This window comes from Phallusia mammillata, chromosome 6, assembly GCF_965637545.1.
Source record: "Phallusia mammillata chromosome 6, kaPhaMamm4.hap1.1, whole genome shotgun sequence".
Taxonomy (NCBI): domain Eukaryota; kingdom Metazoa; phylum Chordata; class Ascidiacea; order Phlebobranchia; family Ascidiidae; genus Phallusia; species Phallusia mammillata.
The window spans coordinates 22732424-22756097 of record NC_137257.1 but is presented as its reverse complement, the minus strand read 5'-3'; the positions used below and the strand labels follow the sequence as shown (position 1 = coordinate 22756097).

The 23674-nt window shown below is 37.5% G+C and overlaps 1 protein-coding gene, 1 long non-coding RNA gene and 2 pseudogenes across 2 annotated transcripts; 2 read left to right on the top strand and 2 right to left on the bottom strand.

The window, feature by feature from the left end:
* Positions 1-1937: 1937 nt before the first annotated feature.
* On the bottom strand, positions 1938-3467 carry LOC145233062 (uncharacterized). The gene is made up of 2 exons (XR_013861006.1): positions 2998-3467; positions 1938-2921 (listed from the first exon to the last, which is right to left on the bottom strand). It is a non-coding gene; the product is annotated as an uncharacterized LOC145233062 (long non-coding RNA).
* A 5768-nt stretch (positions 3468-9235) lies between these two features.
* On the bottom strand, positions 9236-16172 carry LOC145234503 (uncharacterized; annotated as a pseudogene).
* A 705-nt stretch (positions 16173-16877) lies between these two features.
* LOC145234502 (general transcription factor II-I repeat domain-containing protein 2-like) lies at positions 16878-20746 on the top strand. The gene is made up of 3 exons (XM_080099227.1): positions 16878-18662; positions 19763-19890; positions 20470-20746. The coding sequence occupies exons 1-3, from the start codon at positions 16878-16880 to the stop codon at positions 20744-20746; spliced, it is 2190 nt and encodes a 729-aa protein (XP_079955353.1).
* Position 20747: 1 nt separating this feature from the next.
* On the top strand, positions 20748-21923 carry LOC145234501 (uncharacterized; annotated as a pseudogene).
* The last annotated feature ends 1751 nt before the right edge of the window (positions 21924-23674 follow it).

Below are 23674 nucleotides of genomic sequence, written 5' to 3'. Positions count from 1 at the left end.
TAAAGTTGTAGTTGGATATTGTCCTTTATATTGAAAGCACGGCGAATTTTGCAATAAACTTCATGTTTGTTGCAGATAATTATCTTTTTGTTGGTTTTATACGTAACATGAAATGAGCAATTCATTTTTGTGCTACGTAAGGCTTGTAATGAAAAAAAAAAAACACATTCAAACTCTGTGAAGTCATTTAAACTCTGTGAAGCAGTCGTACATTTTGTTATAGTACTTCATCAGTTACACATACATTGTAACAGTGAAAATGAGTAACAAAACAAATAGGTTTTAACCAATAAGCACACAGAATTACAAATTCTTTAAACACAATTATACAGAACATTTTTGCAAAAAGTGGTGTGTTATCTGTCATGTCTAAAATAAAAACATTACTTTGAGCATACATCACTCCATCTACTACAACACTTTTAACTGTCATTACGGCAGTATCCTCATGTACATTATACACTTGTTGCATAAAACTGCTGACATCTTTTTGCAAATGTTTCAAACCAACTTGCGTAACTTTGGGACATTTTTCTGGTTTTGATTGTAGACAGTTTTGCCCGTCACGTTCAACACACTTTTGCATCTGTATGCGACCAGCCACTGTCAGACAAATATTCTTAAAGTTGAGTGCAGTTGTGGCCACCTGTTTTTTTTTTATTTCATTTTTCACGGGGTTTGAACCCAGGAACCTCCCGGGGACGAATCCCGATCAGGGTTTTTCGGTCAAGTTCCTGCTTTTTATGGAAAGACTCAAATCTCATGCACCAAACGTTACGTAGCGGACCATACATCAAAATCAACCGCGGATAGTGCAACAAACAATGAAACTTAGGTTTGATAAAACCCCCAGCAGACCTAACAAATCTGCTATAAAACTCTTCAATGATTGTCCTCAGAAAATCAATTTCCTCAACCTTCACTTGAGGTGCCAAAACTATGTCCAATACTTCTGACAATAACAAAAATAAGGCCCAACCACCGTCTGTGGATGGAACTAGATCTCCAATTATTAAAGGCAATAACCTAAACAAACACAAATTTTCACTTTCTGACATGGAAATCTTCCCATGTTGGTGGACCACACAACTACTAGCACACCTGGGCCTGTTTTTAAGATCGCACCCTTCAAATGAGAAGCCATGAATTCGGGAATTCGTGACAGAGAAACTGTGTATTTTCAAGCAGTTCAGATGCAGGGGCGGCTCGTGCGAGGGGGCTGCGGAGCTGCAGCACCCCCAGAATTTTTCCTTGACATTCCTATTCCAAGTTGTTATAGAAATCAATCTTTAAATATAGTTTTTATTTTTGATCAGTGTATAATAATAATAATAATTTTTATGGCATTAATCGGCATTTTATTAAAAAAAAAAATTTTGTATTATTCAAAAAATTTTTTTAAAATAAAAATAATAATAAGTTATCTATGGCGGAGCTGCAGCTCCAGTTTCGTGACGTTTCATGACGTTTTCAGTTGTGCGCATGCGCACTTGGAAAAGCTACATGCCGGGCGAAATAGGCGAGAGGGGGCTGTGGCTCGCGCAGCCCCTCGCGTGACGTAGCGCTAGTTGTGCTGTCTGCTTCGCGTCAGTGAGCTCCAAAGTCAAACCCGTGTAGCGAGTCTCAGGTTAGCATTCTTAGACAAGGCCTACAGTTATAAATTATTCTTCCAGCTATTGTATTTGATCACGTTTTATAGTTATTTATGAATTTGAACAAACCATGGCTTTTCAAGATTCGGGTTGTGTGACTGTAAGTGAGCTTCAGCAGCTCAAGTTTTCACAACTATCATCGGCTGAAAAAGTTAGCATAAAGAAAAAAGGGCGTCCAACACCTGCTATTCCAGTATGTCAATCAGGAATAAGCAATCAAAAGAAATACATACGCAGTTTTAATTGTGAATGGTACCAAAAAAAAAAATGGCTTTGGCTGTGAAGTTAAAAATGCACTGTTCTGTTTTCCATGTTTGCTGTTTGGAGACAATGAAACATGCTGGACAAAGGAAGGTTTTAGAAATATAGGCAGAATAAATGAAAAAGCAGAAAGACATGAGAAATCAAAGAAGCATGTGGACAATGCAGTTTCACTTTCCCTACTGGGTACTGTTGATATTAGCAAAACTCTTAGCAAGGCTTATAGACTTTCAATTGATGAACACAACAAACAGGTACAAAAGAATCGTGAAATTTTGTCTAAAATACTAGACTGCATTTTATTCTGTGGAAATTTTGAAACCCCCTTACGTGGACATGATGAAAAAGATGATGCAGTTAACCCTGGGGTGTTCAAGGGTTTAGTCAATTTTGCATCTAAGTTAGATCCAGATTTAAAGAAACACTTAGAAACAAGTACAGTTTTCAAAGGTGTTTCAAAGACAATTCAAAATGAAATACTTGACTGCCTTCTACAAATTTACCGTGATGAGATAAGGGCAGAAATCAAAAGATCTTCTTTTGTTGCCGTCATGGCTGATGACACTACAGATGTTTCGGAAATTACACAAACGGTCATTGTGCTTCGGTACTTATTGGATGGAAAAATATATGAGCGCTTTTGGGGTTTTTTTACTCCAGAAAATCAAACAGCTGATGGCATATCAAAATGTATTTTAGAACAATTGAACATAATACTTCAAGGAAACCAACAAAAATTAATAGCACAGACTTTTGATGGTGCAAATGTGATGAGGGGCAAAAAAGCTGGAGTTCAAGCAAAAATAAAAGCAGTGTATGGTAATGCGCATTTCATCCACTGTTATGCACATCAACTCAATTTAATTATGAAAAATGCAGCAAGTATTAGTCGAAATGCAAGAATATTCTTTTCTAATGTTTTGGCCATTCCAACATTTTTCTCAAGATCACCACAACGTGTTTCTATTCTCAAGAAACATATGGATGTCAGGATTCCTCGTCCATCTCCTACAAGGTGGAACTTCAATATTCGGACCATAATAAGAGTTTATGAAAATTTGCCACCATTAAAAAAATGCCTTACTGAAATTCAGGAAACATCAAAGGCAGATCAAACGATTGCAGAAGCGACAGGAATTTTGAAATACTTGACTGATGATAATTTCAAGTTTTGGTTAGAGCTTTTTTATCAGATTATGCCTCATGTCGAAATTATTTACAACCAAATGCAATCTCGGGAAATTGAAGTGTTCAAGGTCAATGAATACATAACTAATTTTAAGTATGCTATTTCTGAAATAAGAAATTCAAATTACTGTGAAAGTTCTTCAACAACACTCAAGGCAGAAGCCAAGGAGGTGTGTGACTGTATATGTGTTGATATAATGGACAGATACTCTTCCACTAAACACCTGGTAGCTGCCAAATTGTTTGACAGGAAATGTTTCACTAGTTTTAAGATTGAACTTCCTACAGATGAGATAGCAGTGACCACTCATGCATATCCTTTTGTGGACAAAGAAAAGCTGGAAACTGAACTAAAAGTGTTCTACAGTAGATCTGATATTCATGAATATTGCAAGTTACTTGAGCTTTTGAAATTTGTCTTGGAAAAAAATCTGGAGGATGTTTTGAGTGAAATTACAAAACTAATTAAAATCCTTTTAACAATTCCCATGACTACTTCAGAAGCAGAACGATGCTTTTCTACACTGAAAAGGATAAAAACTTTTTTAAGAAGCACAATGAATTCAGAAAGACTTAATGCACTTGCAGTGCTTACAATAGAAAAACAGTTTCTTAGTTATCATTTGGAAATAAAGGAGAAAGTTATTGATCGTTTTGCTAAAATTAAAAATAGGAGAATGGATTTTATTTTTAAATAATTGCTTCTTGCTACAACGCTATGATTCATTTCACTTATGAAGGCAAGCACTAAGTTTAAAGTAAGTTTTAAATGTTAGTGAAGGTGTTGCGAATTTTGCAACAGGGTGTTTTGTGCTGTAGAAAAGTTATTACACATCCTTTCGGCAGTTACGCTAACTAGTTATGAATAAAGATTAGAATAAAGTACAGATGTTTTAACCAAGAACAGCAAAAACTAATGTTATGTGCTCATTATTTTTTTAATATTTGTTTTTGCTTGATACCCTGAGTGTTGTTAACCAATAAGCATTTTTGCTTGAACGCCTGAGTGTGGTTAACCAATAAGCATTTTTGCTTGAACGCCTGAGTGTGGTTAACCAATAAGCATTTTTTGCTTGAACGCCTGAGTGTGGTTAACCAATAAGCTTTTTTGCTTGAACGCCTTATCGGTGTGGTTAACCAAGAAGTCTGCTGCAGTCTTGAACGCTCAAAAGGTGTGGTTAACCAATAGCCTAAGCTGGTTATAAGACCTAAAGGCTTGAACGCTCAACATGTGCGGTTGTACTACAAACCCCCAGTTTCATAGGGCTACTGGCGAGGCGTCTGGGTTAACAAAAATGCCAACGACCACAAATGAGAGCCTCATGGGTGTGGTTGGAATTCTCATAATATTTCATTAGCAATTGCAAAAAAAGTTAATTATCCCTGCCCTAAACTGTCATCAACTACCCTGTAGCTTTGTGCTAATAAGTGTTAATTCTTTCCCATGAACCTAAAAGAATAACACCATAAGCAACTCCCAAAACTTGTATTTCCTTTTTCTGCGAAACACAAAAAACAGGTCGATAACAAAACTACATTTGTCATGGGATGCATGTACTATGCATACTTACAAATCTTTTTACTTTTCAGCATTCTACAAAAACACAATAGTGTCATTAGTTGTACCATTACATTATTAAATTAAATTAGACATCAACACAAACTTACAGTTTCATTTTCTACATTCTACAAAAACACAATAGTGTCATTAGTTGTACCATTACATTATTAAATTAAATTAGACATCAACACAAACTTACAGTTTCATTTTCTACATTCTACAAAAACACAATAGTGTCATTAGTTGTACCATTACATTATTAAATTAAATTAGACATCAACACAAACTTACAGTTTCATTTTCTTTTTCTACATTCTACAAAAACACAATAGTGTCATTAGTTGTACCATTACATTATTAAATTAGACATCAACACAAACTTACATTTTCATTTTCTACATTCTACAAAAACACAATAGTGTCATTAGTTGTACCATTACATTATTAAATTAAATTAGACATCAACACAAACTTACAGTTTCATTTTCTACATTCTACAAAAACACAATAGTGTCATTAGTTGTACCATTACATTATTAAATTAAATTAGACATCAACACAAACTTACAGTTTCATTTTCTTTTTCTACATTCTACAAAAACACAATAGTGTCATTAGTTGTACCATTACATTACAACATTAAATTAGACATCAACACAAACTTACAGTTTCATTAATTTGTTCTAAGTTCTGCAATAAAACAATAGTGTCACATTAGCTGTATATACAAAAGACACAAATTAAAAAATAGGCCTTACTTCTTGAAAAAACACTTCCCTGGGCAACCATCTGTAAACAAATAATACATTACACGGTTTGCATGAAAAATGATAATATCTTGTTTACTTAGCTGCTGGGGAAATCCTCTTCAGCCTTTAAAATAAAAGTAGGGTTAGAAATATAAAACATACACTTTCCAATAAAAACTTATTTTACAAAATTCACTAACCTTTGCAGCTCACAAAATCTGTGATATGGTATGAATCTAAAAATTAATTGATGTTTATTAAACAATTGGAACTATGCTTTACACAAAAACTATTTTACTTAACGATAAAACCTTAATCTTACCGTTTCTCTCTTTTTTTAAATGTCCGTTTTCTCTGCAACAAACACAATATTTTAAATTATTCATATTGAACTTTCTTCATTCTTTATTAGCTATTTCACATTTACCTTTACCCCACCCTCCCGCATCGTTATACTTTGTATAGTGCAATTTTGAAACACAAAATTTTCCATTTTTAGCTGAAATGCATTAACACAAATATTTTTTCAAACAAAAGTAACAAGCCACACATTAGACTTTAACTGGAAAGTTTGGTATTTTTTTCTTGGAATACGCCACTTATATTAGATATTTTTGTCACAAGAAAGTAACAAAACACAATTAAACGGGTTCCAATATAATACGCCATTTACGCGCCATTGATCCCGTGCGCCACCTATCAGAAAATAGTAAATTGCGTGGCAAAGTCACGTGTTTTACGGTGTCAGTTTTCCGTGGAATTGCAATACACGGTCTCGAAGCAGCACCCCCAGTAATTTTAGGCACGAGCCGCCACTGTTCAGATGCCTAAATAATGCTTGCAAAAAAAGGAATCACTCCCTCTAAGCAGTCATGCATTACATCTGGTGGAAAAGATTCAACGCTAAAAAAGCCTTGTTTCATACTAAAGGGATTGTCCTTTAAAATACCATACACTGGAGCAAGCACAGGATCTTGGCAAACAGCATCTAAATGTTTTTTATGTACTTCAAGTGTCCGAACCACAAATTCTTGCTCACTGCATTTTATTTTTCAAATCACTATAAGACCACAGACAGTATCTGCAAATCTGTCCATTTGAAAAACATTGGCGAAATCCAGCCAATTGATGGGCACCCAGGTTGTCCGCTGACACAGTTGCAATTGTTCCAAAGATTCTTACTTCAGTTTCAGGGGATATGGGTGAATTAACTACTAACCCATTGTATTCCAGTTGCTTAATGTCAGCAACCATTGGACTAACTATCGTATCAAATCCATGTTTCTTCAATGTACAACATTTTACTAATAAAACCAAAAAAATGTTTCTTAATGATAAAGTGTGCTTTGGTCCAACATTTCCAATGTAATAATAAAAACAACCCAGCTTATTTTTTGTTTTGGATGATCCTAAGGGATTACACACCTCAAGTTCATTAAAGTACAAATGAATTCTTATCAAATCAGTTCTTTCTTTTAAAAAAAGGGTGTTGTCTAAAATATGACCGGGAAGTGAAATCATCAAGAGCTGTTTCTGAAAGACAACATGGTCTTTGCTTAACGGCAAGCCAAACATCTTTGTGCATTAAATATTTATTTAAGCTATTTAAAATTGAAACATACTGAAAACTATCACCATCATCTAAAGATATTGTGATAGGTTTGACTAGTCCTAGTGACTGGCAGACATTATCAAGAACTGCTTTGTTTTGAAAGCTACTCCAAATGTGCAACAAAAAATATTTGTCCAAAAGGTAAGTTTCTGTTGAAGAACCAGATGGCAAACGGAAATACTCGGGGGGCGCTATGTTAAGAAGGTGTAACTACGGTTTTAAACCGTAAAACGTCCAAATCTGGATCTTACATCTAACATAGAACCATTTTGAACTTTGTTTTGTTCCCGACAGAACTCATTACCCAATCATAATACGAGTAAAGTTGCCAAATACGTTTTAAGGTCGAAACAAAAGCCCTGTCATTAATGTAGAGTTGATTAAGTGACATGGCGGTTGAGTGCTAATAAAAAAAACCTAAATTGAAAGTCTTGAAACTTAATGAAAGATCCGATATATTATTTTGTACTTAGAATTAGGATTAATATCTTTAGATCTAAAAAGTAAGGACACATGCGGCCTTCTAGGGCAATAAGTGCGGCCTTCGATGTCAAAATACATTTTTAAGATGTTGTTATTACAGACAGCACCAGGCGTTGAAAAATAGACAGAAACATATTTTTTTCTTTTATTCCACATTACTATTTGATTAGTTCTAGAGCAGCGGCTTTTAAACTAGAGCCAATGGTTCCATATTGGTACACAAAGCAAATGATGTGGGATTACCAGTGCCCACGGTTCTATAATCTTACTTGCGTTGAAAAAGAACAATTGTTTTCGCATAATCGCATGTATTAAACTCATCTGTGATGTCACAAGCTGCTCTTAGATCATTGATATTTATATACAAGCGAGTTTCTAGGTGAAATAGTTGAAGTAAAGGTGGAAATGTAGTGAGTAATTTTATTCAGATTGGGCCGTAAGTCCTACTACTCTACGAGGAAATACCAAAACAACCATTCTGTAATTTAAAAAGTTTGAACACCACTGTCCTTGGTCTGGGAAAAAGTCTATGCAGCCTAAACGAGTGTTGATAAACCGTTTGGTGGCCTATATAAACAGAAAGGTTCCCCACCCCTGCTTTAGTACAACACTCATTTTGGTGGGCGTCAGCCTATGGAAATCTCAAAAAAGGGGCGCTGGAAAAAAAAGGTTAAGAACCACTGACCTAAAGCAACGGTACAGGTCGAAGCAGCATTGCAATAATCTTCTGGCTCAATATCATTAACTTCCAACAGTTGTCCTGCATCATCTATACAGCTGTGATCCCTTTGTAAATGCTTCTCATAGCTTCGTGTGCTGCTATAACAAAAACCACATTCATTTATTTTTCACGTGTACGACGATGTTCGGATGTGTTCGTATCTCAAATGATGAAGTAGTTGTTTTCTTTCGAAATTTTGGGCGCAAGAGAAAAACGGGCAAGGAATCATCTCTACAGTGGGTCTTTTAAAACAACCAAACAACTTTAAGCAAAATATTTTTAGTCTTAAACGTCAACAAAAACCTGAACAAAAAAAACGCTTAGGCTTACCTCGACCCCGAGTCCTGACGACATAAACATTTCTAAACGTGGCCGTGGGTAATCCGTTGCAAATAACCGCGGGAAAACACAAAAATCTTATGCAAGCGAAGTTTTATCAAACACTTTTGTTTTTTGTATACGGTAAACTACATTTGCAAATACTATTCTTGTACATTGCAACATAACAGAATTTTTAACTTCTTCCCGACATGTTTGTTAAATTGACTTTTTTACCTTTTAGGGCCTTTTTGACGTCATAACAAGGTAATACTTGAAGGCAGCTTAAACCTTTAACGCAATAAAGCGCTTACTGTGAACATTGTTCTAATTGCCTGATAGCTGTTTTCCATTAATGGAGAACACTTTACAATTAGAATGTTTGCCAAAACATGCAAAGGTGGGAATTCCAAACACAAATGCGTGTAATGTTCTACCATAACTGGGGTCGGAAAAAAATTTTGGGTGGAAAATTACACGTCTAGATTTTGAGGTGGCAATTTACAACACAAGGTTGGGTTTTTACAAGGTGTGGTGGTGAAATTCCACATCACATTGGAAAAGCACACCATAACGTGTAATATGCCAACATATATTTGTAATTACCACCTTTTTTCCACCCCAAAAATTTACAGTGTATCATCTTGGAAAAGTAGGTGTCGTTGGTTGGAGATAACATTTTCCATGCCACTAAAGTTTCTTTGTGGTCCTTGTAAGGTTCAATGGTCTGGTTTGCAATGTAGTTTTTGTCCACAACCTACTATAAGGTTGTATCGTTGTCTTCAGGTGCTCATTGTGGGTAAAAGGTAAGAACTTTGCAGGAATGGGCGCGGGCTGGTGACACGGGACACAAGTATGTTTTGAAGTGTAAGCCAGTTAAGTGCCTTCCAAAGCGAGTGTCTTTTCCGGTTCACTAGGAGTCATTGTTTTGATGTACCTAACTGTCATGGAGTGACTGTCGAAATGTGTTAATAAACATGTTTAGCTACATATCCGGTAACGTAATTGCTTAAGCAACAGTGACTGTGAGTTGCCCATCTGCAGGTCTATGCTTGGTTGCAGAGAGATAAGAATGGAGTAGCCCCTTGGAATGAATCTGGTGACGCTGTCAAAATGATGATTAGGTTTTCGCTGACAATCAGCTTGTGCTGATTTGTCCCTTTTCTGGAACCTCTCATCTAATTTGGCGAGGTCTTCATCATTTGCAGTGATGGTTGATTTGATGCGTGCCATCGTTCTGTCGTTTAACCACGCAATCAAGTGGACGTGAAGGGTTCCCCCTTTGTTGAAATTCAAACCAGTAAAAGTATGAGATGAAATTGTTTGTCCAAGGATGGGATTGCGCCAGTTGTATTTGTTTTTTCCGAAGATGTACCCTCGTATGAACTGTTCAAGGATATGCGCGATGTGCCTTGTTTCCCATAATGCAAGGTCGGTTGGATCACATCCAGATGATTTCATTCCTTCTTCTAGCCAAGAAGACTCTGGAAAAGTCCACTCGTAGGGACTAATTGTGATGAATACATCGGGAAGTCCGAACTGTGCTGTGCAATCGATCAGATAGCAATGTTGCCACTGCCAGTAAGTTGAAGAAAAGTCTTTTCAATCTAGCGCTCTCGCAGGTGAGTAGCCATATTTATTCGAAGTGTTGATTGCCCCTGTAATGGTTTTAAAACGCCAACGATCGTAGTTGAATCTAATCAATTCAAAAGGTTGACCATCGTCCACGATGGTCGACATTGCTTTTACACAAAACGCCTTCTTCATACTGGCGTGTCTTGTGGCATTGTGGATCGATGAATCGCACCATTTACGGTTCCAACACAGAACAGGCCAGATGGTGCACTCCTAGTATTTCTCGTTGCAAATGACGCTGATGTTGGTTTTTTTGACAAGTTCGTTGCGTTGTAATTTTTGCACATAGTTACTGAATTCGCTATTGGGACATGACATTAACCAGTCGTGTGCACGTCGAAGGGCTGTTTTCCTGTTAGGGTTCGAAACGGAGTCGATATTGTGTTGCGGTGATGTGGATTTTAATGTCAGTTTAAATATCCCGTCTTTGCATCGATAACCATGTTGTGCCCTTCGCGTGTTTCCAACGTGGACTTAATAAAGGAAAAGATGTCTTGCGTCCTCAGCAAGCATAGCAATTCGGAGGGCCATTGATTGTGGCGGGGCACAAAATAGGTCGATGATTTGCAGGGGCGGTCGGATGGAGATGTCGGTCGCGGTAGTGAGCAAGAAAGGGAAAGTTGGCAAGGCAAGAGAGAAAAGCAAGAGTTACAGCATTTCCACGCACCGTCTTTGACCCTAGATGTTAACTTTTGTGATATGGACTGCAGCAAGGGTTGTGTGCTGTGTGTTGAAGATTTGCCCTCTGAAAGAAATCACGGCATTGCTGTTGGGCAGTTGGAAGCCGGTTTTCCCAAGCAGTCGGAACGCGCTGGTTTCGTTCGTCGAGATCGGACAGTACGACTATTTGTCTTTGTCTGCGAGATTGAAAATACTGTTCAGCTATTGGAATTGTTGCAGAATGTAGTAGAAAACTAACAGTGCTGACAAGTCTTCAAAAATCTGATGGATCAATCAACTGTTACTGCTGGAAAGCTACTGCAACAATGTTGTAATATCAAAAGCAAACCAGTATTTTATGCACAAAAATGCAACTCAGTAAAACGTGTGGTAACTGTTGCAAATACAATCCAACACACTCACAACACGAAAAGTAGCACTAATAAGTGCTGTTGATGAATTTGATGGAGTATGGCAAGAACAGGCAGTTAAGCAAACAAATTTGTTTGTGTACTAATCAGTTCTGGAAAAACATAAAAGTTGTATAATGATCATGAGGTCTGAACGAAATGATGTTGAACAATTGACAGGGCACAGTCCACCCATCTTAATCGCCTACACACCGCTGCAACTTCCGCCAATTGTTTGTTTGTTTGTTCGACCTTTCTTCGCATATGCCGGACGAGTAATCTGTTGTAGACCGTTTATTTTCGAAGTTGTGCGAAACGTTTTGGAACTTGGTTAGGTTGTGCAACAAAGGCGATCACGCATTAAATGGGCCGCAATGTGTTTGTCTGAATGTAAATTGAAAAAACAATACATATTGTCAAATTAATGTCCCCTAGTGCTAGGAACGTTAAATGGACAATCTGTATTGCTTGGTGTAAAAAACGTCAAACTTCCTGGACTGGCGAAATGATCATGACATGGCATGTTAAACCTTTCTAAACAACAATTATATACTTCAAATATGTGCGTGTTTTGAACTTTCTGAGCAATTTATCACATTAATTTGGGAAACATTGCATACCATTAATTTTGCAAAAAAAGAAAGCTACACTGTAAATGAAATAGGTGGTATTCTCCACCTAATAAGGTCGTTCACCATATCTACCCTTGGGGGGAATTCAAATCGTTTCCACCTTTTACCTTCTACCCGTTTGGGTGTGTTTTATCCAAATCCACCTATTGCAATAGCACCTTTCGGTTTCCATATTTAAATCTCTAAACACACATTTTTTGCAGTCAACTAGTTTATTGCCATACAAATTTTACACAAAAAAGACCAAATTTCTTCGCACAAGTTTTGGATGAGGATCATAAGTTTTACACTTGAAAATGTGCTTTGGCGCTGTGACCAAATACTATATACACGATATACAACAGCATTTTTTTGTCCAATATCTAATTACTAGATAATATTGTTTAGACTGGAACACTTTTAAAAACATTATTGTTTATACTTTCTATGGTGAGGGTCAACTCGCATTTACAGCCAAATCTACCAAAATTACCAAAGGAGTCTTATACCACATTAAGCAGTGACTTTCAACCGGTGTTCCGCGGCACGCTAGTGTTCCGTGACAGATCGTCAGGTGTTCTACAAGAAGTTTGCTGGTTTGAGTGTAATATATGGTTTGACTAGTGTTTCATGTCGACACCGGTCGAAAATCATAGGTCTAAGTCGATGGACGGAAATGGCTTTCCATTTACGTAAGTATTTCCGCCACCACCAGTTTGTTCTATCGTAATTGGCTCCATTTATTGTTGTTTAATAATAAGACTCGTTGTCTAATAATAAAATACCTGAATCGCAGGTAAATTGCTGACGGTTAGTGCAATTTAACCTTGGGTGAGCTTTAAGAAATATATATATAACATTCGGACCCTGTCTAAACCGAAACGAGATTCAACAACTTTTCTGACGTTTAGCAAAATTGTTTGCGCGGGGATGTCGGCAAATACTGCATTTAGGTACAATAGTAGTTTTAACGTTACGTGTCCACAAAACCTCCTCCCCCGAACTTAAATAGCTATATGTGCGATTTAGTGTCAAAACCTAGTACAGTGGTTTCCAAACTTTTTTCTTTTAAGGCGCATTTTAGAAAAAACAAAAATTATTTGGCGCACTTCGAACATTTGAATCAAAAATATATTTTAATTTTTTTATTTTAGTTTAAAATGGCACAGCAAAATAGCTGACAAAGGCACTAACTATGAGGTCATAAAGCCGCAATACAGGTCACTCTCATAGTTAAATAGCCTATAGTTGAACATCTCAGAGACGTGGAGCATGTTGGCCTAGTGGTCTAAGCACCTGGTACTACTACTCTACTTGATTGTTTTCAATTTCAATATTTTCTGCGGCACACGTAATGACATCTCGCTGCGCATGGTTTGGGAACCACTGGCCTAGTACATCAAAATTAGTTGAAAAACTAAAAACGGTTGAAAAACAGTAACATAGAGGGGGTAACAAACATTGCTGATGATATTATGTATATTTTAAGTGTGGCAACTATGCACGATTTATCACTCGTAGCACTGCTATTGGTATGGACACATTGGAAAGTTTTGATACATAACTAGCCAAAAAACAATGTCTTACTACCAGCTATAGGGAAACTGACCAGGGGGGCTCGTGCTAGGGTGCTGCGGAGCTGCAGCACCCCCTAGATATTTTCACCTAATATGGCAAAATACGTGGTGACTCGAGTGCATTTTAGGAGCTGAAATGTTACGTAACGAATATTATTACAAATATACACATATCTTGCCAACCTGTCTAGAACACCAAAAATACGATTTTTTAGTTTGCAGTTGTACGTATTTCAAAACGATCAGCTTAATTGCCTTCAACGTCTGCAGAGAGGATAACTGTCCCGGTTTTTCGTTGTTCTTTCGCTCTTCTTATTTCACTTCTTCTATGGGCGGAGCCATTTTCCGGTTCTTTTATTAAAAGTTTTGATGGTTCCCAGGTCGTCCAGTTTTAAGAATTTTATGTGACACATTGTTTAGTTTCCACTTTGAGGGCATTGGTTGTTTTTGTTTTAATGCAGTTCACTTGAGAAAAAGTTCTCTCAACATTAGCCGAAGAATGCGACAAAACAGTTAGAGTGCACATAAAAGATGACAGTAAAGAAAATTTACTGTTACCCAAGCCATCATTGATGTTTCTCAATACGCTGGAACATTTTCATTTTTTTCTGCGAGACTATTGGCACATAATCTGAAACTTCTCCATTGGTCATCCAGTTCGTTTAACTCGCATTCGGATATTAAGTTAGGAAATTGGGTGTTCAACGTCTCTGGCCAACATTGGGTCCAAAACATTTAATTTCCCGACGAGGCAGTCAGTGTTTAACGGAAATCTTTTCTTGATTTCAGAGGCAAGTTCCTCGAAAACATTTAAACAATCATTTCTGAACCTTTTTTCGATAAAATCTTCTCCAAAGGGCGCTTTCTCAAATTGTGCCATTGCTCTCCCGCCTAGATGAATGGCATAAAACAATATCTTTGATGAAGAAACTGTGTATGTTCTTAAATGTTCTTGTATTCCAAAGATACAGAAACACACAATTTGTGCAGTCTGAAAAATTTAGACTGAAATTCTGTGTTCATTTTATCAGCCTTCTGAAGGAGATATTGGAGAAATAGTAGCATATGCTTAGTTCCACAATTACCAAAATTTCATAAATTTTGTTTGCTATATGGGCAGCATTTTGTCTCTTCTCAGTTTCGAAAGGGACAACTCTCCGTCATACTGTTCTATGTTATGAATAGAAGTACCAGTTACTTCTTGAATCAATACAAAATCTCTGTCTTTTACAACTTCGAGAAAAACAGGAACTAACAGTGGCGAAAAATTCCTCATTGGCAATACACTGACTGCATGACTTGAGCGGAGTGCAAACGAATGACAGACGCATCCCATCACGAAAACAGACGGAATTTCATCTCGAAGCAGATTTTGAAAGCCACTTTTCACACCCATCATAGTGGAGCAATTGTCGATTCTAAACCCAATGACGTTACTAAGAGGAATGCTTTACTTTTCCAATAAATCTTTTACGTTAGTATCAAAGTAACGGACAACCAAGGCTAAGATCTGACTGACAGAAATATCCGTCCTCTCATCAATAACAACTGAAAATTTTTGTCGCCTGCATACACCCGTGACTGATTTTCATGGAATGCAATGTCATCTTGAATCACATATGATATTTTAGATTTCTTCAATATTAGTTTTTTAGCAATCCGAATATCTGGGAAGGCTTTTCTACACATATCAAATGGTCAGCACTAACAAAAGGAATGTTATGTTCAGCAAAAAATCCACTAATTAGTAATCCACTTTTTGCTACTTGCTCAGATTCCGCAAATTTTTTCTTTAGTAAGAATTGAGTTATGTCTGCTGATGTAGTTGCAATTTTATAGTTATCCCTATGTTTAACGGAATTTTTGTGTTTCATTAGAGAAGACCGGTTAGTGTTTCTCAGCTTAAAGCGACAACATTTGCAATAATTTGCATATTTCTTTTCTTCGTCTTAGTCAGCCAATCTTTAAATTCTGGATCACTTAACCAAGCACTGTTAAAAGTTTGCTTTTTTTGATTGGTGGTGTTTCCATTGTGAATCAAGCAAAAAAATACACCTTTTCAGTGAATTTATATCCACCAATTGATCACCATCCTATAAACGTGGTGTGACACAGACAAAGGAACTGTTATAACAATTATGACGTCAAAAGCCTATAGTACAGGCTTAGCTTAAGCAGTTGCAACACAGGGTTTCGCGCAAAACGTCGTTCAGCGCAACGATTTAGTTACCAACTTGAGATAATTAGTGTGAGATATGTCCCAAGATCTTGGGAAAAATCCCAAGGAGTGGCAGTCCTGCTTTGCACTTCCAAATTTCAGCAATTTGTTTGGCAAACCTTGCTGAGAATAAACGAAGAAAAAGGTAAGCGCAAATATTTAAAAACAAAAGAAAAAATGAATATTATTATTTTCTGTATATTTGAAAACCTAAACCAATATTTGAAGACAAGGATAAACAGAGCGAATTTAAACTTTGTTCCAAGCTGGAATTGGATCCTCCTTTATTCCACACCTATTTTCGCATGGATCAACGTACAGGACATTCGACCGTATTTAAAATAATCACCGAAACCTGTTGGGCCATCTGGAACATATTGTCTCCAAAATATCTTGCACCATCGTCAATTGAACAGTGAAAAATTATTGCCAAAAGTTTTGAAGAAACATGGAATTTTCCAAACTTGATGCCAAACACATTTCCATCCAGGCACCAGCTAACTCTGGAAGTGCCATTTTCAATTACAAACATACATTCAGCATTGTTATAATGGCGATGTTATAAGAGAGCTTCCTCAACCAACCACTGCAAACGATCTACGCAGATTCCATGGTATGTACAACTTTTATCGGAAATTTGTTCCTCACGCTGCAGAAAGCTTAAGGCATCAAATGACTCTAGAGCAGACATGGGCAAACTACGGCCCGCGGGCCAAATCTGGCCCGCGATGTCTTAAATCTGGCCCGCGAGATGTTTGTGTAAACTAGTGCATCATAAACTAATCAATTAATTTCTTTTAACGTTTATAATGCTACAATAAGACAAACTTCAACCCAAACGCATTAATACGTATTGTTAGAGCTTCTTTTATTGTTTCGTCACAGCACATGCATTGTGAATGATTTGTTTGTTCCAACACCTAACAGTACCTCTGTTCTAGTCTAGCAAGGTTGCTTAACTTTAAAAGAATTCAGCTAGAGCACAACCTGCAGTCGTAGGGCCGCGGACGCTCTTTTCCGAGGCCGCGCAAATGTTTGTTAAAATGTAGTTAAAGGCGGCAGTACACGCGCACCGTGGATTTTTAGCTCTGTTTGAAGCAAATATGGAATTAGTGCAAAAAAGTATTGTAATCACATTGTAATTTTGTCAATTGTAATCACATTGTAATTTTGTAACTCGTAGTTGCAGAACTGAGCTAAATCATATTAGAAAAACGAAAAATGAGTGTATCAAAAATACGAAAAGTCGATACAGAGAGCAGGGCATTCAAATCAGAATGGACAGCGAAATATTTTTTTACAGATGTTGGATCAACTGCTGTTTGTCTGATATGCCAAAAAAACGTTGCAGTGTTGAAGGAGTACAACATCCGCCGCCATTATAATGCCAACCATCCTAATTATCTTAGCAGTCATTCCACTGAACAGCGAAAAACTACTGCCCAGAAATTAGCCAAAAATTTTCGTCTCCAGCAAAATTCTCTGTTTCAGCAAAGTGCAACTCAGGCGTCATTAATGAAGGTAAGCTTTTTGTTGGCTTTCAAGTTAGCAAAAGCAAGCAAGTCATTCTCCGACGGAGAATTTTTAAAAGAGTGCATGGTAGAAACAGCAGGTCTTTTGTGCCCGGATACTAAAAGCAAATATGAACAAATTAGCTTATCACGAAGAACAGTAACTCGTCGTGTAGAATTGATTGACGAGCACTTGGCCAGCAAATTGAGAAGAGTAGCAAATTCATTTTTGTTTTATTCATTAGCACTGGATGAAAGTAATGATATAAAAGACACCGCTCAGCTTTTGATTTTTATCCGAGGAATTAATGACAAATTCGAGATAACAGAAGAGTTTTTGGCGATGGAATCGATAAAGGGGCAAACACGAGGAGAAGACTTGTTTAACAAAGTGTCTGGTGTTATTGAAAGACAGAAACTACCTTGGAGCAAACTTGTGAATGTCACTACAGATGGATCGCCAAACTTGACAGGAAAAAACGTCGGGCTGTTAAAAAGACTACAGGATAAGATGAAAGAGGAAAATCCAGAGCTGGATATAACTTTTTTGCACTGCATTATCCACCAGGAGGCTCTATGTAAGTCTGTATTGCGGCTTGATCATGTGGTTAAGCCAGTGGTTAAACTTATCAACTACATAAAAGCAAAAGGTCTTCATCATCGTCAGTTTATCAAGTTTCTCAAGGAAATCGATTCTGATCACCAAGATTTACTTTACCATTCTCGTGTGCGCTGGTTAAGTTTGGGGAAAGCATGTAAACGCGTTTGGGAACTGAAAGACGCGATTAGCTCTTTTTTGGAATTAATCGATAAAACTGAAGATTTTCCTGAACTAAAAGACAGAGATTGGTTGTGTGATTTTGCGTTTGCTGGGGACATACTTTCACACATGAATGAGCTGAACACAAAGCTGCAAGGGAAAGATAACCTTGCTCACCAATTGTACACAAACGTGAGGGCCTTCAAAGCTAAATTGACTCTCTTTTCAGAACAAATATCAAACAGTTCTTTCGTGCATTTTCCCATGCTGGCGTCGACGGAACTGGCCACAAATAATACCATAAAATATAGTAAATTACTTGATGACCTGCATAGAGAATTTTCCCGTCGATTTCTTGATTTTGAAAAACTCCAAAAATCATTTGAGATAGTGTCATCCCCGTTTTCACAAACAGCCCAAACAGCACCACACGAGTTACAGTTGGAATTAATCGACCTTCAATGCGACTATATTATAAAAGAGAATTTCAACGCTATGAAGCTAAACGAGTTTTACGCTTCACTAAATGATGCCAGGTTTCCCAAAATTCGAGAGTTGGCTCAAAGGATGTTAGTTTTGTTTGGGTCCACATATATTTGTGAACAGACGTTTAGCCTAATGAACTTCAACAAATCTAGTCACAGATCTCAGTTAACTGATGCTCACCTTGGATCTGTTTTAAGAATTGCAACAACAAAACTAGCCCCAAATTTTGAGGCTTTAGCAAATGATAATGTAATGTAGTTATTTGAGATCTGTGGCTAAACGTGTTTAAGTTCATTAGGCAAAATGTTCATGTAATTTTTCGCAAACAAAAGTATGCATTTCACATGACATGCCGTGCTAGTACAGCAAAAAACGCTTCATAACTTAACATTACGATAGTTTCTTTAAAATAAAGAGGCATGTTTTGTCAATTTACTCTGATCTTTACACAATAGATTATTTTGCAATCTATCTGTGTGTGTTTTTTGTACGAGGAAGCACGCGTTGATTTGTAGCCACTTCGGATGTGTACGTTTATTGGTTTGGATAGTTTGGAAAATAAACTTCGTGGTGTTACTTTTTGACTCTTTACGTCAGTTAGATTTAAAAGGGTATGTACATGAACGTATCATAATATTTTCATCAGCGAGCTGTAAATGTTATTGGGTTTTGTTAGTTGTTACAGTACGTACGGACAAAGGTAAAGAGAGACACTAGCAAAAAACTGTAAACCGCTAAGCGGAACCACGACTCGACTTTGTTATCATGCACAGTGAAGGCAGGATGCGCTGCACCGTCACACACTACGCCAGTTGTAGTTTTACCCGCGTTATAAACATATTTATACTAACACAGTGATTTGGCCCGTCTAACATTTTTGAAAAAAATTCTGGCCCGTTTGTCAAAAAGCGTGCCCACCCCTGCTCTAGAGTTATCGCCTGAATCGATTTCAAAGAACAGCTTTCGAAGATCCAAAAACTAAGTTGAGTGATGAAATGATGTTACACATCCCAAAATTGATGGAAAACTTTCTGTGATAGCAGCGGATGTGGTCTTGGTGCATGTTTAAATCAATTCGAAGATGGACAGTGGAAGCCTTTGGCATTCTATTCCAAACCACTTTCATCGGCCGATACTCAACATTCGATCGCGAATTGCTTGCTAATTATCGAGCTATTCAAAACTTCAAGTACATTTTACAGGGACGAACGTTTAATGTGGTGACTGATCACAAACCGCTAGTTAAATCATTCCAATCAGCTAACGATCACCATTCACCCCGTCAAACCCGCCACTTTGACTATATAGCCCAATTCACTGACAAAATATAATATTTAACCGGATTTCAGAATGTTGTAGCAGATTCGTTGTCAAGAATTGAAGTCAATTCTATTTCCTTACCATCAGAAGTATTTACTCTGGATCAATTGTCAGATGAACAAGAAGACGAGACCTTTCTTGCTGAACTACCAGATAGGTATGTGTCTTTGAAACTTGTTAGGCGAATACTGCCAGATTCGGACAAATCACTCCTTGGCGACGTTTCGATCGGAATCTTTAGACCAATTGTTCCTCAATCTTATCGGAAGAAAGTCTTTGAAGCTTTGCATGGCCTGTCTCATCCAGGAATGAAAGCCACTAAAAAGCTGAGAACCGATATTCTGCAATGGTGAAGGTCATGTAATTGCCTATTGCCTGTCAGAAATCTAAGGTTAACATTCATAACAGAGCACCGTTAGGACGTTATTTGGCACCTTATGGTAGATTTGCTGATCTTTGTGAGTTTTTAGGTGCAAAACTTAGTCAAACTACTGCATACCACCCAGCCAGTAACGGGTACTTTCAAAGACAGCATAGATTAGTGGTTCTCAAACTCGGTTTTCGGGGCCGCATGCGGCCCCCAACTACTTTTTTTGCGGCTCGCACCAGCCCTCAGAAAACCACCAAACTTTTAGCTTTCAGTCTTCTTATTTAGTGGTTTTCTCAAGGTTTCGTTTTTTTAAAAAAAATACCATTTGGCCCCGACAATAACAAAGTTTGAGAACCACTGGCATAGATCATTAAAATCTGCACTCCGAGCACATGAATATTTGCCAAATTCTGAACAGCCTCAACTAGAAGTTAGTGATTCACAAGTAACCGATGTTCCTATTTCCACAGAAGTAGATAGAAGAACACCTCAGTCAGTTTTAAATTTAGTTGTCGACTCCATCGGAAACGATCCTATTGGAGCTGCAGAAGAATTTCAAGCACCAATATCAGAAGAAGATCCACAGGAATTCAGAACAAGAAGAGGAAGAATCATTAGAAAACCTGCACGATTTAGATACTAAATCATGAAGTTACTCTTTGTAATCACGCTTGCTTTTGCGCCAGTTGTTATTGGTAAACCTAGGTATTTTCAGTTATGCCATGATTCGCTGTCAAAAGGCGAATATTATATATCAAAACCTATGGCTTGCAAGAAAAACACTGTAGCACCTCAAAAGGACAACTGTTTGATAAACGTGTTTCAACCCATCAAGAGATCAAACTCCAATCGAGGTACATATGTTTAAAATGTACAAAACGAGTTATGAGTCATTTTTATTTCTTTGGAGGAAAGTTTCATACGGAACGTACAGTCTCCTCTCCAGCACCCACGGCCGGGACATGTGAAGAGTGGCACCTCACACAGAATGCACCTCTCGTTTATTGAAAGAAGTGATGCCCTGTGGTCCACAATGACTAAGGTGAATATAGAATACAAACGCCCCACAAACAATGTAGGGTTTGTAAACAATGCCGTTTTAACCAATTCTACGAGATACTACGACCCTATAAACAAGCGAATGAAGAGTGCGTTGGGAATATTGTCTAACTGCAACGTACACAAAAGGTTTTTGCACAGTTGGAACACACACGTTTATATGGTCGGTTCCCAAAAATGTTGACTGCGCTACGACAACTCCCATGGGTATTCATCGAATGATTGCACATCATGAAGCAGATACTGGGAAACTATACCGTCTGGAAGTTCCTTCTTTGGGGCTTAGTATCCATCATCAGCTTCAATGCTTACAACAAGTTACATGCTGGTTAGTCCCAAAAAGCTATTTGTACGGGCGGAATAATATTAGTTCCAATGACTTGTACAGAAGAAAGTCTAACCTTCCGACTTCATACTAAGAAACCGAACCATTCTAGATACGTCGGTCTTTTTATCAATGAAGCTACGGGTGCGATACAAGACAATATCGAGAACATGACTAGCGACATAAATTATGTGGAGTGTCAAATACAGTCCCTTACTTACGACTGACTGTAAATGCTTTATTGTCACGCCAATATCCAGACGAAATACTCAGTCAAGTTTTAGGTGGACAACGAGTTGCTGCAACAGTTGCTGATTTAATGACAGAAAGCACGTGCGAAACAATTAACGGCACGATTACAGATGCAACAAATCTATCAGGCAGCTTTACCGCGATGGATTTGGGAGGGCTGAATGATAGATTTAGTTTGTTTTAACCAAACTTTCATTGGCAGATTCCTCTGTTGAAGGTGATGGCTTGCTGCTGTACAATTTTTGCACGCACCTTTCATGAGTATCTACAAACCTAACTTGTAAACCTCAGAGAACAATCATCCAAAAAACACACATACTTGCTTGACACAAAACTTCGCAAGGGCATGAAATCCAATCGTGCTGAGGTTCTATTCAATTTTTTACCGCCGTCTGTATATTCCCTTGGTTTGTAGGGGGAGGCCACACACAGGCATTTTGTCCTCGCATCCACAGTTTTGGTACAATATCATTTGTGCCATTGGTAAACTTTACACATAGATAGGGTTTCATTTTGTTTTGTTATTACTTAAACCTGTAAAATATTAGACACAACACATTAGTGGCATGTACCAGAGTTCAAATACTACATTCCACCTTTAAAATATTAAAATTTTCTTATAACTTCTGACACTTCCACAATTCTTGAGTTTGTGGGAAATTTGAAAAAATGTGATATGCACATGTAGTATGTAACAACAAAGTACACATCAGTTTGAAACACAAAATTATCACAAACTTTGCTAATATTGGAACCATTTTTTACAGTTGAATCAGCAATCGAATTCCGTTTAATTACAAAACTGTTGTGTAAAAACTTTTTAAAATGTTGTGCTTACAGTAGATGGTTACTAGGGGTGAAGCATATACAGGGCAATGTTGTTTAAGCATATCAGATGTGGCAAGAATGTTTTTGTTCTGATTAAAAGCATAGTGAGCTACTTGCTGCAACCAGGCGGAAAATTATCCCCGAATCCATACATTTAATATGTAAGTTCATGGTTGTATTACGTACGATATTCTGGTGACAATAGGGTGGTTTTACACGGAAAGTTAACTTCGGATCATACATGATTTAATACGAAGTTCTTACATGATTTTCTGAGAATATACTCGCATAATCCCTACCAACATATGCGATTTTCTTTCATTAAACTGTGATAAACCTGTCCTGTAACGTCATCGTTTCACAAATTTTACACTCAAATAAAGAACATATTTTAAATGCACGAAAAGTCATCATAATATTTAGGCGATTACAGACATGCCGCAAATAAAAAGTTGTGAGTGATCACATTCCGGTCGCATAAGGTAATTTATAGACGACCATAAGGCTCAATTGCACTAAGCCTCGTCCTTATCGGATGATGCAATAGGTTCTATTAAAGAACCACTTTTGCCGTCGGTTTCTTTTTGCTGTTGCATCCAGCCGTTGTCCCAATCAGCTGCGCCTGACAGAACAATCTTGATGTCGTCACACGTCAGTGAGTGGAATAACATCTACACAAATTCAAAGTCAATTAAGTTGTTATTTTGATCTGTAAAAGCTTGTCCACATTTAAAATAAAGATTTTTTCGAATGCTGTCGTTTGGGCCCCAATCCTGACCATGAGTAGGACGCAGCTAGTGTAACGTGTTTAACGTTACACGATTACGTCATTTGAACTTGTAATTAAGAAATCGTCGCCGCGGATTGCTTTGTTGCTAAACGGGCCGAAGTCTTTCTCTCGCTCTGATTGTTTTTGGGGTCGGGAAGGGAGATAACAGCCGGTCATTGCCGTATGCGATCTCTTGGTTATTGTCGCCAAAGGAATTTGAAAGGAAATGTTCGCAAACGGAAAGCCGAAACAGGACGTATACTTGTGCGGTGACTCGCAAGTAACCTTAATCTCTTGGATTGTCTGGAACGTTGTTATCAACGTTTGGGTCATACGTT

Coding starts and splice junctions, on each gene's coding strand:
- LOC145234502 (XM_080099227.1), top strand. CDS start 16,878: ATGAGTGTATCAAAAATACGAAAAGTCGATACAGAGAGCAGGGCATTC. Junction 18,663..19,762: donor AGGCTTTAGCAAATGATAAT/GTAATGTAGTTA, acceptor ACCGGATTTCAG/AATGTTGTAGCAGATTCGTT. Junction 19,891..20,469: donor CTTGCTGAACTACCAGATAG/GTATGTGTCTTT, acceptor CCACTGGCATAG/ATCATTAAAATCTGCACTCC.